At 56.5% G+C, this 18,414-nt stretch overlaps 3 protein-coding genes across 12 annotated transcripts; 2 read left to right on the top strand and 1 right to left on the bottom strand.

Annotated features, from left to right (window-relative positions):
- Positions 1 to 1,506: 1,506 nt before the first annotated feature.
- med23 (mediator complex subunit 23) lies at positions 1,507 to 9,467 on the bottom strand. Of its 5 annotated transcripts, XM_049756148.1 has the most exons (31): positions 9,303 to 9,467; positions 8,964 to 8,995; positions 8,614 to 8,701; positions 8,422 to 8,546; positions 8,245 to 8,356; positions 8,068 to 8,166; positions 7,881 to 7,982; positions 7,738 to 7,807; positions 7,533 to 7,645; positions 7,372 to 7,467; positions 7,005 to 7,022; positions 6,620 to 6,826; positions 6,406 to 6,549; positions 6,131 to 6,273; positions 5,815 to 6,060; positions 5,600 to 5,742; positions 5,255 to 5,429; positions 4,999 to 5,162; positions 4,785 to 4,909; positions 4,505 to 4,710; positions 4,221 to 4,401; positions 3,956 to 4,126; positions 3,656 to 3,872; positions 3,408 to 3,517; positions 3,187 to 3,313; positions 2,943 to 3,108; positions 2,783 to 2,855; positions 2,496 to 2,710; positions 2,275 to 2,395; positions 2,062 to 2,193; positions 1,507 to 1,963 (listed from the first exon to the last, which is right to left on the bottom strand). In XM_049756148.1, the coding sequence occupies exons 1-31, from the start codon at positions 9,351 to 9,353 to the stop codon at positions 1,700 to 1,702; spliced, it is 4,236 nt and encodes a 1,411-aa protein (XP_049612105.1). In that variant the 5' UTR covers positions 9,354 to 9,467; the 3' UTR covers positions 1,507 to 1,699. The 5 variants fall into 5 exon arrangements, with proteins under 5 accessions (XP_049612105.1, XP_049612102.1, XP_049612106.1 ...); XM_049756145.1 differs by having other exon boundaries at positions 2,062 to 2,395; XM_049756149.1 differs by lacking the exon at positions 7,005 to 7,022.
- A 380-nt stretch (positions 9,468 to 9,847) lies between these two features.
- On the top strand, positions 9,848 to 12,683 carry LOC125989850 (interleukin-20 receptor subunit alpha). Of its 2 annotated transcripts, XM_049756247.2 has the most exons (7): positions 9,851 to 10,070; positions 10,312 to 10,435; positions 10,504 to 10,706; positions 10,852 to 11,027; positions 11,198 to 11,342; positions 11,420 to 11,562; positions 11,728 to 12,683. In XM_049756247.2, exons 1-7 carry the CDS (start codon positions 10,019 to 10,021, stop codon positions 12,487 to 12,489), a joined length of 1,605 nt encoding a protein of 534 aa, XP_049612204.1. In that variant the 5' UTR covers positions 9,851 to 10,018; the 3' UTR covers positions 12,490 to 12,683. The 2 variants fall into 2 exon arrangements, with proteins under 2 accessions (XP_049612205.1, XP_049612204.1); XM_049756248.2 differs by lacking the exons at positions 11,198 to 11,342; positions 11,420 to 11,562 and having other exon boundaries at positions 9,848 to 10,070.
- Positions 12,684 to 12,889: 206 nt separating this feature from the next.
- On the top strand, positions 12,890 to 17,332 carry ehd3 (EH-domain containing 3). 5 transcript variants are annotated; one of them, XM_049756236.2, is made up of 9 exons: positions 12,892 to 13,267; positions 13,574 to 13,851; positions 14,625 to 14,801; positions 14,877 to 14,974; positions 15,698 to 15,839; positions 15,906 to 16,005; positions 16,101 to 16,271; positions 16,350 to 16,514; positions 16,601 to 17,332. In XM_049756236.2, exons 2-9 carry the CDS (start codon positions 13,625 to 13,627, stop codon positions 17,132 to 17,134), a joined length of 1,614 nt encoding a protein of 537 aa, XP_049612193.1. In that variant the 5' UTR covers positions 12,892 to 13,267; positions 13,574 to 13,624; the 3' UTR covers positions 17,135 to 17,332. The 5 variants fall into 5 exon arrangements, with proteins under 5 accessions (XP_049612191.1, XP_049612190.1, XP_049612193.1 ...); XM_049756234.2 differs by having other exon boundaries at positions 12,890 to 13,267; positions 13,577 to 13,851; positions 16,101 to 16,514; XM_049756233.2 differs by having other exon boundaries at positions 12,890 to 13,267; positions 16,101 to 16,514.
- The last annotated feature ends 1,082 nt before the right edge of the window (positions 17,333 to 18,414 follow it).

Genomic DNA, 18,414 nt, shown 5'->3' with positions numbered 1-18,414 from the left:
TTGGTGATCCAATGAACGACCGACCGCCCGACCGCTTGTTTGATTTGGTCATCCGAGGCTGCGTATAACAAGAACGGGTGTAAGAACGCGTCATTTCCCGACGTTTGCTGCTTTTTCCGCCTCTGCGAACCGTCACATGAAATGACACACAGTTGAAATTGGACAGCTTAGCAAGCACGTACTGCATGGTAGAAAATTGCATTTCATTTGACGTCCACTTTGCCATCCATCTATGTATTTCCTGTATGAAGGAGGTCTGCAGACAATGGCGTTTCCATTCTGAGCGGAAGCTTCGGAAACAAGCCCCGCTGGGCCATTGTGGTTGTACACAAGCAACGGTACACGCTGTATTTGCAAACGTTTGTCTTGCAGAATGTGGGCAAAGCACTGCGCTCCACCTGGAAGTGCCTCATGCTGGGCCTGTACAATTTGGCTTTGTGCTACTCCACGCCCGCCAACGTGGTTGCCACCTTTGTGCCAGACTTCAGCCCAGCAAGGAACAGGACCTAAACAGCTCTTCTCTTCTCTGCATTCAGTCAGTCAACCGTGTCCTAATAATCATCCGTGCTCATTTCCATGAGACTGTCTATGGCCTTTCCCCTTAAACGTTAGCATTAAGCTAGCTGACTTCTAGAAGTAACAACGGTTTGGTTTTAATGTTTACATTTGGGCCCAACCAATACAGATTCTTTTTTTTTTTTCATAGCTGCCCAAATGGCTCGCTCTGGTTAAATTGAATAGCAACACCGCCCCCCCGCGGATGGAAGAAGTATTGCCTGGCTGTCAGCGCGTGAATATCAGAGAAGCGTGTGTATCTATCTGGCGTGATGTTTGTGTCCAAAATAAAAGCACACATTCGACTATCCATTGCAGAATTGAATGTATACAACAGAAAAATGCAAAGAAAACAATAAACATCGCATGGGCGATTCATTTGACTTAGCTTTCCCCGAAGTCCGTCCGTCCGGCCGGCGGGTCGGTCGGTGCTCCGAATGCTTCCAAGTCCCATGCACTTTTACATCTCCACACACAAGGCGACCTCCCAGCCGGGGCTGCCTCGCCTCGCCTCGCCTCGCCTCGCCTCGCTCTTTTACATCCACTGCATCTCCTCGGCCGGCTGGATGGGCGGCGGCCGTAAAGGGGTCCGTCCATTTGTTGGGATTCACGGAAGTTGTCGCCGACGGTATTTCACTTCCTGACCGCCGGCCAGCCGGCCCATGCCAAAAGCGTGCCACCCCGAGACGATGTCGTCATGTGCAATTAGTGGCATGCAGCGTGAAATTGAAGCAACAAGGACTTTGCACACAACAAGCAGGCAGTCATCGTGGCGCTCGCTCGCGCGCAAAAGGACATTCAACAAGCAGGAGAAGGGTGGCCTGCTGGGTTGCACGGTGGACGTGACGTCACGTCCGCCCGCCCGCAGGTGATTGCAGGCAAGTCACTCAACCAATCATTTCATGACAATTCATTTAGTTAGGCAGGTGCCAAGAAAAGAGCCTCACATCCTTCAACTTGGGATCCACTTTATTGTCTACACGTATATATCAAACACTACAAAAGTACCATATCATAATACTATAAAAATAAAGAGCGCTTCTTCTCAGGCTTTGCAGAATTGGGCCACTCCAAATTTGCCTTTCATTGATTGTTGCTTGACTTTGTTCTTCGTGAGGACTCTGGCCGGCCACGCTTGGAGGGGCTACATGGAGGGGTGCGCGTGTTGCGAAGACGGCGAAGCGGTGCTGCCGCCGCCAACGGCCACGGGCCCCATTGAGGAGGACGAGGAGGACAAAGGCTGAGGCGCCGAGTTGACGGCGACGGGAACGGCGGGCGCCGAGACGGCGGCCGCCGGCGGCGCCGACGAGGCGGGCGCCGAAGACGACGGGTCCGTCTTGCTGCTGTGCGTGACGAAGCGAAGACGAAGCTTCATGGCCGGCCTGAGGGTGACGATGATTTTCTCCACCTGCGTATCGACACGGAGCCGTCAGGCGCGCGCCCAAGCGAGGCTCGCTTGTCCCGCCGTGTTTGACCACGGGCTTTGGACGGACGCTTTTGAGAGACCTGCTCCTTGACGCTGTCGCCCGTGTACATGTACTTGATGTGGTAGAGGAAGTCGCAGATGGGGTCCATGTAGTTGAGATGCTGGCAGTGTTGGTCCACCACCTGCAGCATCTCGTAGAAGGCCACGCCGATCTGGAAGACACACTCGCCGCCGTTGTGTTTGTGCTTTGCAAACAAAAGCACAAATGCCAAAAGTGTCAAAGGCAAACAAACCTCCAGCATGCATCGCGTCCTCTCCTGCTGGAAGCGCTGCAGGAAAGGTCCCACCAAGTGATACACATACAGCAGCTGGAACTCTGTCTGGACCACCGGCTTCAGTGTCTCCGAGAGGAACCTGCACGTACGCACGCACGCACGCACGCACGCACGCGGCGATGAGATCCTGGTGGGCGAGGCGGTTTCCGGTCGGTCGGTCGGCCGGCCGGCCGGCTCACTTGGGAATGAGCGAGAGCTGTCCGATGGACGAGTGGTGCCAGACGGCGTGCGCCAGCGCCAGCACGTAGCTGCAGCCGATCTCACTGTAGCTCTGGTGGCAGGCGGTGAAGTCCAGCAGGGCGAAAGGGTCCCGCGACCAGGCCGTCTCCGACGCCAGCGCCGGCGAGCTCATCACCGTCACGATGCGGTCGTGCAGCACGATCCAGTACGGTTCCTGGCGGGGGAGAGCTACGCTCGAGGCGGGCGGGCGGGCGGGCAGAGCGTGCCAAGGCGCCCAACAACTTACGGGCAAGGCGGTGATGACCAGGCCGATGGCGTTCATCCAGGCTGTGATGTTCTCGCGGGGCACCAGAGGTTGACTGAAACACAAGAATGCGGGTTTCCGACAACGACGACAACGTTGTACCCCATCGAGGAGTTCAGGGTCGTGAGGATCCTTTTCTCACCTCTTGAGGACGACGTTGAGGAGCGCGTTGCCCACGTCCTTGCCGGGCACGGCCAGCGCCATCAGCTCCACGCAAGTGACGTGCAGGGCGTGAGCCGCCGGATTGGGGAACTCGTTGAAGCGCCAGTCGCAGTTGGGGAAGGGGCCGGGCGACTTGCCCGCCATGGGTGGGCTACGGCTAAGGAAGCGCAACGCCGGCTCGTCTTTTCAAAACAAGAGGCGGCGGCGGCGGCGGCCAAGGATATTGTCCACCAGGCGTCCAATCAGCTTGCAGTAGTAGGTGTCGTCGGGCGTCCAAACGTTGTCGTCTCTTTGGTTCATGCCGAACTTCAGGTAGGTCTCGCTCAGGCACCAACCGGGAGTGCGGTTGTCCTGGGCCATCGACAAACGGCAGCTTGCTTATGCTGTCGCACTCAAAGCGGACACAAGGAGGCGCCAAATAACTAACCATCTGAAAATGACCCACCTTGAGTGACAACATGATGGCGTGCACCAGCTTCCGCTTGAGGCTGGTTCTGTCCCTCAGGTGGCGCTCGTAGTAGTGCAAGGTGTTGTACAGGTAAGTCACCGGCCGGTCTGCGCACGCCAACAAACAACAGACTGGGTCAGGAGACCGACCGGCTTCAAAAGAAAGAAAGAAAGAAAGAAAGAAAGAAAGAAAGAAAGAAAGAAAGAAAGAAAGAAAAAAAGAAAGAAAGAAAGACGGAAAGTCACCGTGGAACTTGTAGAGGCCGCCCAGGTGGTCCAGTAGGGTCTCCAGCGACTTGGAGACGGGAATGAGCTCCAGGAAGCGGTGGATGACAATGTCAAAGACGGGCAGGAAGCGCAGGCACACGTTGCCAAAGTAGATGGGCATGTACTGGTGCTGCACCGGCATGGGTGGGTTGAGCTGCTCCGCCACGCCCTCAAAGTACAGCTTCTCCGGGTATTTCTGGGGCACCGGCCGGCCGGCCGGCAGGCACAACAAAAGCATCAAAGCCTCGGCTCCTTCACTTAGCGCGCGTGCTCCGTTACCTTGTGGTAGCTCATGTGCTTGTTGTGCCAGTCGCTCTGCAGCCAGTGCTCGGGCGCGTTCTCCTTGACAAAGTCGTTGACCCTGTTGCGGAAGTCGTCCGACTTGAGCAGCAGCAGCTGGATGATGAAGTAGCACACCTGGGCCTCGTTGCGCTCGTGGCTGCGCATCGCCTGGCGGGCCGACAGCGGCGGGCGTGAGCGGTGGGCGGGGCGGGCGGGCGGGCGGGGCGGGCGGGCGGGAGGCTGCACGCCGGAGGCCGCTCACCAGACACAGGATGACTCTGTCCAGCGTGACAATGTTGTACTTCCACACCATGTCGTTGAGGATCTCGATGCACTTGTTGAGCTGCGGGCCGCCGGGCGACGTGGAGAACTCGTACACGAGGAAGTCGGCGAAAGTGCGCATGTGGGCCACCAGAGCGCGGGCCCCGATTCGCTCCAGGACGCTGAGCAAAGGGAAAAAAGAAATGTTCATGCTTTGGCTGGCTGGATTCTTTTCTTTTCTTTTCCTTCCTTTCTTTTCTTTTCTTTTCTTTTCACAGTACTGACTTGTAGCCAATCTGGTTGATGTGGTCAGTCTCCAGCAGCATTTTCCACAGCAGGCAGAGGAAGAAAGGCGGCGAGCCCTGCATGGAGAAGTGCGTGATGATGTCCTCCTCGTTGGTCATGGACTTCCACTTGCGGTACTCCTCCTCCACGTTCTTCTTCAGGTTGAAGCGCGGCTCCTGAGGAACGTTGTTCTGCTTGAAGAAGGCCTGGCGGCAAACAAGCAACGGTCAAAGAGGGCTCGGGGAAGAAGCACGAGAAGGAGCACCGCTGGGATCCCAACCTGCAGCGGCGCCGGGAAGCAGGACAGGGTGTGCGCGGCCCAGTTATGAGGGGTGAAGTTCATGATGGTCTGGAGGATGTCCTTACACCACGTGCCGTGGATGGAGTCGGAGCCTGTGAAGAAATCTGCACGGGCGGGCGGGCGGCCGGCCGCTGGCGTCAAACGACAGGCGGGGACAGACGGCCGGACGGCGCGCCGGGATGCGGAGCCGTACCGGTGACGTGCGTGGCTCTGGCCAGGGTGAGGATGAGCGCTCGATTCAGCTCCTCCGATTCCACCGACAGAACCGTCTTGGGGTCGCTGAGGAAGCGGGTGAACTGCGGCTGCACCTCCGAGCTGCCCAGCGCCGTGATCAAGCGCAAGGCCGTGCTCTCCACGCTGCCAGAGACAACGGTGGTAACGTCATGGTGGTGGTCTGCAGCAAGCCACCGCCCCGTCCCGGCTCGGCCTCGTGACGCCAAAGTCGTTACCAGAGATGCAGCTGGTTCTGGTTGGTCTGCGGCACGGCGGCCAGACTGTGCAGGTGACTGAGCAACTGGACGCGGTAGTGCGGCTGGATGTGGTGCATGCGGTAGCTGAACATCTCCAGCAGAGTGTGAAGGATTCCCCACGCGTGAGACTTGAAGACGTTGGGCAGCAGCTGGCCTGAACACACACAAGTTGGACATTTGAACATGTTGGGGCAGGCTGCTGGCGGCGGCGGCTTTGCGTGGGTGGGGCAGGCTGCTGGCGGCGGCGGCTTTGCGTCGGTGGGGCAGGGTGCTGGCGGCGGCCTTGCGTCGGTGGGGCAGGCCGCCGCTGCCACCGCCACTCACTGATGAAGCCTTTGATGCCCAGCGACTCGATCTCCATGTAGACCAGCAGTCGGCTGTACGTCTCCACCAAGGCGGGCGCCAGGGCGAGGCTGGACTTAGCGTGCGCCAGCTTGATGACCCGCGTGGCGATGCTGTGGATCAGACTGCAAATGGCGGCAGAGTGAAAGGCAGGCCCCGCTTCGGCCATGGGATTTTGGGCTTTTGCCACCGCTCACCTCATCTTGGCGTGCACGGTGACCGAGTCCAGCAGGTTCATGGGCAGCGGCGTGAAGGAGCCCAGCGCCATGCAGTTGGTGCCCGGCAGGTTGATTCTCATGGACTGAGTGCCGTAGATGGTCTCCACCAGGGCGCCCATGGGCACGCTGAAGCAATCCGAGTTGGTGCTGTAGGCGTTGCACAGCAGGGCGATCTTGTAGTCGGACATGCCCAGAGACTTGTTGCGCAACGACTGCTGCAGGAACCTGCCGGAAGAAGACGCCGGTCGGCTTACTCAAAGTCGCGCCGTGCCGTGCCGCCTCTGATTTTGCTTACTCGTGGTGCAGTTTGAGCGAGTGCGGGATGGGAATCTGCAGGTTGGAGTCGCCTTGCGCCTTGCGGTTGAGGTGGATCCAGATGCAGGTCATGGCAAAGGCGTGGGTGGACTGGGGCTTGTTAATGTCCGGAACGGGAATGCACTGGGGAAACAAAGGCGGGAGGCGAATCAGCCACCAGCGGAGGGATCCGGCGACTTCCCGTGGCTCACGGACCGAGCGACCGACCGAGCGAGCGACCGACCGAGCGACCGACCGACCGAGCGAGCGACCGACCTCCTTTTCGGGATACAGCAGGTCAAAGAGCTTCATGACGGGAAGGAAATCGCCCAAGGCGTTCTTCTGGATGCTTCCTGATATGAACTGCAGCAGGACCCACATCAAGTGGTCCCTCCCTTTGATAAGACCCCTTCCTGCAAGCTGCGGGAGACAGCAAGTACAGCAAGCGTGAACCTTGCAGGAGCATAAACAACAAGCCCGAGACCCTGACCTTCTGGTGCAGCGAGAGCACCATGTGCGGGAAGCTGGCGAACTGGAAGAGGACGAAGAAGATGAGCTGCGACGACAGGTGCTGCCACAGCAGCTGGCTGGTGCCGCCCGCGTCGGCGTCAAAGTGCTCCTCCGTCTCCGAGCGCTCCATGGCGTACACCACCAGGTCCACCAGCTGCTCCTCCAGCACGGGACAGCGCTGCTTTTGCTTCCCAGCGGGACAGACAGACAGACAGACAGACAAGTCATCGACAGGAAGGACGGACCGAGACCACGACGTGGCTTAGTGAGCCGGTTTGATCTGCCCTATAGCCCAAGAAAAAAAACAAATCCAGATGGGCCGCATTCACCAACAATTAGAAGGAGGAGGAGCAAGGAGGACATACCTGGGCAATGTTCAGAGTCTTAGCGAGACGAGCGCAGGAGAGAAACAGAAAGAGGGAGGAAATCAAAGAAAAGAGGGAGACACAAGAGAAAGAGAAGAGTGGTGACTCACGAGCAAAGAGATTGCTTGGTGCCCCCCCCCCCCCAAAAAAAAAGCATGCGGGTGGGCGAAACGTAGCAGCGGTGCAATGCGGGTGGCACGTTTGTCGGCAGAGCAACGTTTCCCAAACTAAATGACTGTTCCAACATTTTTAGGACCCTTTTTCATTTGTGGGAAAGAAAAAGCCAGGAAAGCAAGACACATCAGCGCAACGCAACGCAACGCAACGGAGGGCTGCCAGGAAAGCCGAGCGGGTGCGGGTGGGCTACCTGTTTGCTGAGTCCCAACATGTTGCACACCATTTCTCTAGAATAGGGCTGCTCCAGCACGTAGCGCAGCAGGCCCGTCTGCGGCTCAAACAGGTCCTGCGCACACGCGGCAAAAGTGAGCGCCGCCTTGCCATCGGGCGGGCGGGCGGGCGCGCTCCCACCTTATCGAAGGGCAGCATGCCTTTGAGCGGGAAGCGCAGCGTGCTGGGGTCCAGCTTCCAGGAATTGCAGATGGCGCCACTGTTGTTCACCACCGGCAACAGGCTACAACGACCTGGCGTGCGGCGACATTAGCCAGGCTGAGCGAGCGCCGTGGCGAGCCGTACGCGTTTCCGCTGCGGTTCAAGCCGGCCTTCCTTTCCTTACCGCAGATGGAGTTGATTCTGGCGGTGGGCCGGAAACTGTCCACAAAATCGGATACGCAGCTGCCGAGAAGCTGCGGGCGCAGGCGTGGGTGCGTTCAGAGGAACAGAAAGGGGAAAAGCGGAAAAAGCTACGGCCGTCCTCACCCAGTGCGACAGCTGTCCCTCCGGATACAGTTTGCGGATCTCCGTGATGGCAAAGTAGGCGGGCAGGAGGCAGGCGTTCCTGTCCAAGATGTACTCCACCACCTGGAACGCACCGCAAAGCGCACGCTTACTTGAAGCCCCAAAGGCACCAACGCACGCACGCACGCGCGCGCGCGCGCCCACCCACCTCTCTGGCCGTCAGCAACTGGCGCACGATGGCCGAGCTGACGGTGATGGGAACGGTCTGGATTTTATCCAGCACGGCTTTCAGCAGGTCTCGAACGCCCTGGAACGTTCCGGCGAGTTTTCAAAGGCCGCTTGAAAACCAAACCAAAAGACTCAATGAAGAAAGAACAACGAGAACCTTGTAGTCTACCCCGCCGATGATTTTTCGGATGAGTCCGAAGGTCAGCGCCCACAGTTGAGTCCTTTCCCACTCCAAGTTGTCTGAGCTGATCAGAGCAGTGCACACCATCCTGACACACAAAATGCAGAGTGTTACAAAAAAGAAAAACAAAGATTGTGGCTTTGCTCGCACTACCTCGGCGGCAAGACATTCGTCTCGACGGCCATGGCCAGACAGTCATAGAGGAAGGAGATCCTTTTGGGACTGTGCTGGCCGTGCGTGAACCGCACGATCCACTGCACGCACTGCTCGTGAGACTCCTGCGGGAAGACGAGAAGCCGAGTGATTCCGACCGGTCCGAGGTCCTGTTGGCGTGGCTGCGCAAACCTGAGGCAGCGTTCCCCAGTATTGGCGAAAGGCCCCGAGACAGCTGTCCAACTTTGTCCTCTCGTCCTCTGGACTGTCCATGCACATCCTGACGACACAGTCGTGTTTTGAGCATGCGTACATTGGGGCTGGGCAACAACAGTGCGTGTCCATCGGGAAGAAAAAAAAAAAAATCGGTATATTGACAGCACATTTTGTCCATATTTAAATGGCATTCTTGTTCTACATCTGGTTGGGGAGTGCCAATCCCCCCCAGCACTGATGAAACATGGTGGCCCAACCACCTCCATAACCCGACCCCACGATAAGCGTGCGTGCGTGCGTGCGTGCGTGCGTGAGCTCAACATTACCCAGCAAAGGCCTCCTCCACCATCTCCGTTTTCTGCAGAAAAAAAAGAGCCCAAAAATGCCAAATGTCAGACAAGTATTACACAAAACGTGATCGTGCTCATCATTGACTAATGTAACGAATTTACTCGTGTTTTGGAGCACGCATAACAATAGTAACGAAATCACTCTAAATGAGATGATATTGAATAGAGTGCAAAAAAAACAACAAAGGTTACTTGAGGCATATTGTGTTGAAAGAAAAGTGTTGTTGTTTAGCATCGTTAAGCGAGAAGCCGTCTAGTCCCCCACCCACCGGTGCCTGGCAAACACACGGAAAGATGCTCCATGAGCAATATTACCACAACATCCTCAAAGATGCTCTGGAGCTGCGTCTCCATCGTTAGCGCCATGTTTTCCGCAGAAAGCGCCTCAATTTCTTGCGAACGCTCACATCAATCCGCTAACAAAAACGCCTGCCTGCCTGCCTGTGAGCGAGCGAGCGAGTGCAACAGTCAAAATGGTCCGGAGTCACACGACGTACGTGGACGTATAGAGTTCCGGCCTCGGCGGGCCAATTCTTTCCAATATAGTAAAGGGTTGAAATGGATACTTTTATTGCGTTTGAGAGGAGTGCTTGTTTCCATTTGGTGACAGCCCGTGTGTCTAATTGCAAATGCGTTGCGTTTGATTACTTTTGCTTTGCATTGACTATTTGAACCGCATTGCCCAACGTCATCAAGACCCACTCACAATTCTATTTAAATCAATACACACTCGTATTAAATAGGCTTTTAGGGTGTATTTGTTTCCCCCCCGCAAGGGTGTGGGTTTTTTTCCGTAATTGGGATCATTTCCACTTGCACACACAGACAGGTGAGCTCAACAGGTGAGATCACATTCCTCAGGTTTCATGCTTCTGTATCTCTCTCTCGCTCTCTTTTAAGACATCACAGTCCTCGCTTGTCAGTTGCGTTTTGGCTGTCGTCGTGGCTTGACTACACGTTTCCCAATGTGTTGGAATTTGACGGCGGGATCAGCGTCTATCTGGATAGTAACGTGAGGGCCCATTTCACCCATGAGAGCTGTTTTATTCCTTGTGATTTTCGGGGCTCTGGACTCCTCGACAGGTAGGTGTGCGGCTGGCTTCGTGTGTCCGTCCCGTCTGCTTTGTGGCTCTTTTGAAGCAGGGGTGGGGAAAATGGGCCGGAGACGATGGGGATCGAGGGGGTGGCGGGGGAATAAATCAGTGAGTGGGGCTAAAATCTTTTTTTTTTTTTTTTCCTTCCAAAACATAACGGAGCATTTTAAGTAGAAAACTATGAGTGTGCGAGCGCTCGGTGGAATGGTGTTCCCTCGTAACCACCGCAGGCTCATCCTGTCCGCCGAGCCCCGTCAACGTCACCTTCTCCTCGCTGAACCTGAGGAACGTGCTCGAATGGCTCCCCGGAAAGCAAGCTCCGGCGGGCACCCGCTACACCGCGCAGTTGGCCTTGTAAGCGGCTTTTCTGTATACTCTACATTTGTATTTGGCCGTCAGCGTGACCTCTCCTCCTCCCTCAGCTACGGAGACAGCGTGGGAGCGAGCGAGCCGCTGAACTGGAGGCCCGTGCCACGGTGCAAGGAAACGGAGAGGACCTGGTGCAATCTGAGTAACGAGACGCGGGACCCCGAGCAGTTGTACTACGGGCGGGTGCGCGCCAGCGGCGCCGCCGCCTTTTCCGAGTGGGTCGTGACACCCAAGCGCTTCAAGCCCAAGGCTGACAGTGAGTCCAGCGAGACACGCTGCGAGTTGAGATGCAAACGCTCCCCGCCGACAGGGGAGGGATTAAGAAGAAGAAAGGAATTGGATTTTTTTTTTTTCCCCCAAAATTGCCTAATCCTAATACACGGGTGTCTTACCCCCAATAGCAAGCTTTGGGCAACCTCAGATCTCGGTGGAAGTGAAGGAGGACGTGGCCATCGTGTACCTGTCGGGTCCAATGAGGTATCAGCCGGATGAGCGCGGGCCGCCCATTTCCATGGCGCAACTTTATCCGCAGATGACCTACAACCTGTCGGTTCACGATCGCCGTCGAGAGCGAGTGGTGAGTGAGTGAGTGAGTGAGTGAGCGGCGCTGTCCAAAACGGCCCGTCGCAGTTTCGGGTTTGTTTTGCGGCCCGGCCCGCATGCGGCCTATGTAAAAGCTCCCGCCCGCCAGCCAGCCGGCCGGCCGGCCGGTAACAAACGCCACCGACTCCCGTTGCTACTTGACAGAGCCATTTTGCAGTCACATCCAGCCCGTACAAATACAGACTGATGGATTTTGAGACGGAATACTGCTTCTCGGCCAAGGCCCGATTCCTCGCGGGGCCTTTCCACTGCCACCCGTCCGAGAGGCGCTGCATCACCACGGGCGAAGGTTAGCTTCTTTTGCTGTCGCCCAAATCCCACGGTGATGTGACGTGACGTGACGCCACGCGACCCTTCTTTGCCCAGATCCGGCCAGTGGGCAGGCGCGGCTGGCGGCTGTGGCCATCGTGGTCCCATCGCTGTGCATCTGCGCCTCTCTGGTGCTGGGCTACCTTCTCTATCACTACCTGACGGGCGACGGACAGAAACGGCCCCGTAGCCTGCTAATGGTAATAACCAGGATGGGCGACGTGTCGTGGGCGACGTGTCGTGGGCGACGTGTCGTGGGCGACGTGTCGTGGCCGACGTGTCGTGGGCGACGTGTCGTGGGCGACGTGTCGTGGGCGACGCGCTGGCTATCTAGCTTCTCACGCTTCCGTCCCTTTGCCTTTCAGGACAGGGCTTCTTTGCACCTTCAACTCAACCTTGGGACCTTGATGCCGGACCCCGTCGGCCCCTTGACGAGCCAGCGCAGCTCCGAGGATGACGGCGAGAGCAACAAGGCGCCGGACTGCGTACGTGGCGGCCAGCGTCCGCTGCCACCGCCGCCCCAAGAGCGTTGCGGTGACTCTTTGAGCTACGGTGTGGTCGGGCCGGCTGCGACGGATGGCGGGAAACCGAGCGGCGCCCGCCCTGAAGAGTTGGCCCGCCCTGAAGAGTTGGACCTTAAAAATGCCACTTGCTATGAGCCGCAGGCGCAAAGCAGACATGCTCTGGATAATGCCACCCAAACTCAGGTGGACTTTGCAACCGCGTATTTGGTAAATACAGTTCCCGACGGCCTGAGAATGGAGGCCGCGACGGAGGCCACCGGGGACTCGTACCGGAGGCCCAAAGAAGATAGGGAGAGGCCGCCGCCCGCCTTCACCTCCCGCGGTGACCCCTGGAACCTAGCCGCGGACAACGCCGACGTCCTGGCGCCGACGGAGGCGGAGCGAGATGAGGAAGGGGGACCGCTTTGCGTCCAACGGGACCCTGAAAAGAGGGAGCCGGTGCTGCGGCCGGAGATGACGTCGGGTCGAGGGGAGGTCGCCGAGGCCGATCTGAGGTCGGAGAAGCCGTTTGTCAGGTGTCCGTGGCGGGAGGAGGCGGAGCCGCTGTGCTGGAAAGTGGAGGACATGGAGAGAAAATGGCACTTGGTCGTCTCCGACAAGTAGGCAGGCCTGCCCGAGCTGCTGCCTGTTCTTCGGAAGTCGATGTCCCACCAAGATCTTTTCACGCAACTGGAGCACTGCACTTGTAACAGAAGCCTTACTTTTTTTTTTTGCTGCTGTAGTTGGTAAACCCCTTTTTTTTTTTTTTTTTTACTTATTTGTCTTATTTATAAGAATAAAGCAGTTTGGATAACGGATGAATGTTTGACATTTACGACGTGCATGAGTTTTTCGCACCTATATCGCTTTATTGTAATGATGAGTTTGGCGACAGACGGCATATCACTGGGCGGGTGGGCCACAGGAGCGCCTGTGTCCACTTCCGGTGGGCTCGGATTTTCCAGCGAGCCGGCATTTAGAGAGAGAGAGAGAGAGAGAGAGAGAGGGAGAGAGAGAGGGAGGGAGGGAGCTAGAGAGCGAGCGAGCGAGCGAGCGAGCGAAGGAGGGAGACAAACCGGACGGCTGCCGCACCATATCGCTTGCTTCCAAACACTCATGCTCGCTCACCTCGCTGGCGTTCGTGAGCGAGTCCTTTGAATTTGAAAGGACGCAAATCGACTTTTCGAGCGCGCTAAAGGTGGTGCAAAGGAAGGGAGCAAGGACAGAAGCGCGGAGGGAAGCAAGCAAGCAAGCAAGGAAGGAGAGCGGCGGTCGACGGCCGGACAGCCGAGAGGAGCGGCAGCTCAGTGCATCATTGATGGGATTCCTGTGCTCGGCCACGGCCCCGTTCTCGGACAATCGATCGCAAGCCATAGGAGGGAGTGCAATCGCTCAAAGAAAGGTAGGTGCGTGTTTGTCCTTTTCGAAGGACCCGGATGAAGAGAAGGCAATTAAATTGCCGACTGTAATTGACACAACACACAACACAGCACCATCGCGACAGCTTTTTCTTGTCTCCTGATAGCGTCAAATTATCTGCCTGGAACCACACCCAACAAATATTTCCAACAATTTGGATTCAGGTGCTTGCTCTGTTTTTTTTTTGCAAAGCATAACACGTTGAGGTCATCTGTTGGTGTGTTTGTTAGCGGCCCCATTTACGCTCGCTTGATTTTTGCCAAACGCGTTCTCTCGGACTCACCGCCAGCAGGTCGCTAGCAAGAAGTGATCGGCAGAAGACGCAGCAGGATCAGCCATCATGTTCAGCTGGCTGGGAGGCGACGACCGCAGGAAGAAGGAGCCCGAGGTCTTCCAGACGGTCAGCGACGGCCTGAAGAAGCTCTACAAGACCAAGCTGCTGCCGCTGGAGGAGAGCTACAAGTTCCACGAGTTCCACTCGCCGGCGCTGGAGGATGCCGACTTTGACAACAAGCCCATGGTGCTGCTGGTGGGCCAGTACTCCACGGGCAAGACCAGCTTCATACGGTGAGGACGACACACACACACACACAAATTCAAGTTGATTAGATGAAGCCACATCCAAAAGCACCTTTGACTAGAGCATTTCGCTTGCCGTCTCAAGGGGCTTCGGCTACACGTTTTTCTCTTTCGACTTTATACACTTTTGCTGCGGCTCGAGTACAAATCCCGAGCGACGAGCCGTGGCGAGACATAGCGCGTTGTTCTTATCTAGGACCATCTCAAAGCCAAAGGAGGTTCCGTGTTTTGCATTCCATAAGCGAGCCGTCAGCGGCGGCACCGCCAGGCGCCCCTCAGCAAGGTGTGTGCGCTTATTGGAAAGATGGGGGGGGGGGCGTCCTGACATCTGTTAACACTTGAAAGAAACATTTTTCAATCCAAATTTCCAGCGGCCCCAAGTCACATGCCGCCCGCCCCAGGGCGAGATTGCATTTACGGTGGCCTCGGAAAAGGGGCCGCTCGCGCTCACCCTCGACAATCTGGAGGCCATTTGCGCTTTTGACGCGCAGGTGACAAAGTTGACAGGCCAAAGCGCGGGCGGATGACGCAGCAAATTCTTTGGACTTCCGACTCGGGTGTCGCATCAAAGCAGCGATGCGCCCGCCGACGCTCGGATAATGAAGCAGACAGGTTTGTCAGGTCGCGGGTGCCAAGCGAGAAGATTGCGTTTTCTTGTCGTGGCCATAAGGAGCCCGAGCGGACTTTGGCAAGATTAAGCCCGTGCGGGCGCTAAAGCCGCCATCTGCCATGGGAGACATTTGCGGCAACTTGTCTTGCAGCTACCTATTGGAGCAGGATTTTCCCGGGATGCGCATCGGGCCCGAGCCCACCACCGATTCCTTCATCGCCGTGATGCACGGCGACACGGAGGGCGTGATCCCCGGCAACGCCCTGGTGGTGGACCCCAAGAAACCCTTCCGGAAGCTCAACGCCTTTGGGAACGCCTTCCTCAACAGGTTTGCTCCTCGGGCTGGGAGAAAGAATGGGCAGCGCGACGGCCGGCGCTACATTCCTAAATACTCCACCGTCAGGTTTGTGTGCGCCCAGCTGACCAACCCGGTGTTGGAGAGCATCAGTGTGATCGACACGCCGGGGATCCTGTCAGGGGAGAAACAGAGAATCAGTCGAGGTATTGCCTGCCGGTGGAACGTTGACGCCAGCGGTGCCGGTCGATCGGACGCCGCTTTGCTTCTTTCAAAGACAAATGCGCTTTGATTGGCCACGCGCCATCTTCCTGATTTGAGCATTAACGTTAGGGAGCGAGCTAGCGAGTCAGCATTTTTCACCGCCGAGCGGCATTCCCCGCACGGGACGGCGCCGTCGCTACGGCAACGGCGGACACGCACAAAAGAGGTCCGGACGGGCCCCCCTTTTTGTCTGGCGCCGTACAATTTGTGTCCACGCTTGACGCGTCGCTCGTGCCTGCCTTGTCTTTTGTGTGTCCAGAGGAGGCGGCGTCAGGCTATAGCGGCCTGCGTCGATGCCCTTACGGAGGTATTGCCCGCCCGCTCGCCCGCGTTAACCACGTTTAGGAATTTGCCGACCGGCTTCTTGCTCCCGTTTCTGGGAATCCGAGCACATGGCTTGCGAGACTAGAATAGCGTGAGGAAAGAAACAAGCATGTGCAGATAAATTCCCGCCACCAAGACCGAGGAGCGTTTGGTTGTGGGCTTTGCGCAAGAAGCCGCACACTAACAGCATTCAAGCTAGCTAGCTAGCTAGCTAGCTAGCTTGTCCTTGGCTCGCTCGCTCGCTCACGAGTTGGACTTTGCACGGTGTGTCAAAAGCACGTTTGTGGCAAAAGCACATTGCCGCGGCCGGCGGCTTCCACTCGGGACCTTTTTCCTCTCAGGCTACGACTTTGCGGCCGTCCTGGAGTGGTTTGCCGAGCGCGTGGACCGGATCATCCTGCTCTTCGACGCTCACAAACTGGACATTTCCGACGAGTTTTCCGAGGTGATAAAGGCGCTGAAGAACCACGAGGACAAGATCAGGTACTCGCAGCCGGCGGCGCCTTTGCGCCCGCCCGATACTAGCTAGCCCCATCTTTTTCCCGCCAGGGTGGTGCTGAACAAGGCCGACCAGATCGAGACTCAGCAGCTGATGCGAGTGTACGGCGCGCTCATGTGGTCACTGGGGAAAATCGTCAACACGCCGGAGGTAGAGGGCCGAACCGCCCGCCCGCCCGCCCGTCTGTCCGTCATCAACGGGAGCCTTCGGAGCGCGCCATGAGACAAAGGACTCGTTTGCGGCAGGTGATCCGCGTGTACATCGGCTCCTTTTGGTCGCACCCGCTGCTGATAGCCGACAACAGGAAGCTGTTTGAGGCCGAGGAGCAGGACTTGTTCAAGGACATCCAGTCGCTGCCGCGGAACGCCGCCCTCCGGAAGCTCAACGATCTCATCAAGCGGGCCAGGCTAGCAAAGGTCAACGTTTTCACATTGTTCCTATGTTTAGAAAAAATGATCCTCTTTTTTTTTTTTTTTTTTGGTGGGGTGACGCAGGTTCACGCCTACATCATCAGCTCCCTGAAGAAGGAGATGCCGGCGGTGTTTGGCAGGGAGAACAAGAAGAAGGAGCTTATCGCCAGCCTGGGCGACATCTACAAGCGCATCGAGCGGGAACATCAGATATCGCCTGGAGATTTTCCAAATCTGAAGCGGATGCAGGTATTTGGACATCTGTCCTAGATAGATGGATATCTCCGGAGAGCGCAGTCTTCTTCCCGCATTTGTGTGTGCCTCCCCCCTTCCAGGACCAGCTGCAAGCTCAGGACCTGACCAAGTTCCAGCCCCTCAAGTCCAAGCTGCTGGAGGCGGCGGACGACATGCTGGCCCACGACATTGCCGGGCTGATGGTGCTGGTGCGCCAGGAGGAGACGCGGCGGCCGGCGGCGGCCGTCAAGGGCGGCGCCTTCGACGGCACCCTCCACGGGCCCTTCAACCACGGCTACGGGGAGGGCGCCGGCGAGGGCATCGACGAGGCCGACTGGGTGGTGGCGCGCGACAAGCCGGCCTACGACGAGATTTTCTACACGCTGTCGCCCGTCGACGGCAAGGTGACGGGCGCCAACGCCAAGCGGGAGATGCTCAAGTCCAAGCTGCCCAACTCGGTGCTGGGCAAGATCTGGAAGCTGGCCGACATCGACAAGGACGGCATGCTGGACGACGACGAGTTTGCGCTGGCCAACCACCTCATCAAAGTCAAGCTGGAGGGACACGAGCTGCCCGCCGACCTGCCGGCGCATCTCCTGCCTCCTTCCAAGAGAAAAACCATTGCAGAGTGCTAAAGCGAAGCGAAGCTAACTGCTAAGCTAGCATTCAAAACATCATTGAAATTGTCCCGTCCGTGTCTCATTTCATAGAAAGCTATGGAAGTTGTACATGGTGAAATTAAAGTGCGACCATCCTATTCGTGTACTGTCCAACGTGTCAATGAACACGTTACCTGTCTAATTTTATTTTGATTAAAAACACACAAAAGATCATGTTGGGCCTTTTTCTGACTTTCTACTTACGGAATGATCAGATATTTAGGGGGGGGGCTCTTGCACGCACTTCCTGTCTCAGCTTGACCGTGACATGGGGGCACGCGGGAAAAGGGAGAAGCCGACACCGAGTCGGACGAGGCCGTATCTTATCTGTTGCGCGAGGGAAAAAATACAAATACGCCGCACGGACAATAACAAATTGGCCCCTTGTCCCTGACGTCAAATGACAGCGTGTCACAAACGCGTGATAAATGTGCGTGTTTGCGTGGACGAGGGAGGAAGCCGCACATCACGCTAAACGTGGCGCGGAAATAGAAAGCCTGCCTCAAAATGGCCTCCGCTTGAAGCGTGCCTGCCAAATCTCACGCTGCTTGCTTCAACTGGGGGGGTCAAAAGGTCACTGAAATAGACACGAGCCAAACTTTTTGTTTTTTGCCATGTCATTCTTTTGGGTGGGTGGGTGGGTGGATGTCATCAAGATTTCAAGGGTGCTTTGTTTCAGGAAGTAAAATGATCTATTCCATTGTTGTCATTCCTTCGCTTAAGCGGGGGAAGGCCGAGGGCGAGTCGCCAGAAGGGAGCGGCGACACCGGCGTGCTAATTAACCGCAGCCGCAACGCCACGGAGAAACTGTCGGTGATGAACGAACAAACCAACGAAGGGGGAGGCGCCTGCTATGGAAACTTGCAAGAGCATGAGTGAGAGGAAGATTACACAAAGAAGCTAACGTTTGTCATTTTCTTTTTTCATACTGCAGTGAGAGCACAACATTATTAGGAGCAAACGGGGGTGTATTATGCTCACTTTTTATGGTTACTCACTATTATTACGTTGCGCTTGAATAGGGGCGGCTTGTCAGTTTTTATTGCTACTCACTATTATGTTGCGCTTGAGTCTTTGCGCTATGTGGCTCTGCTGTCACCTAGCGGTCCCTCACAATGATGTATTTTGAAAGAGAGCAAATGCATCAGTATCTATACAATTATGGATTTATTTTGTCTTTCCTAATGTAGTGACTGAATTTAGGCGAGCAATTTCTGAGATCATACAAGTCAGAAAAAGAAAATCTTTTTTTTTTT

The sequence above is a fragment of the Syngnathus scovelli genome, chromosome 20 (assembly GCF_024217435.2).
Source record: "Syngnathus scovelli strain Florida chromosome 20, RoL_Ssco_1.2, whole genome shotgun sequence".
In the NCBI taxonomy this organism is placed as follows: domain Eukaryota; kingdom Metazoa; phylum Chordata; class Actinopteri; order Syngnathiformes; family Syngnathidae; genus Syngnathus; species Syngnathus scovelli.
This window is presented reverse-complemented; position numbering and strand designations above follow the sequence as displayed.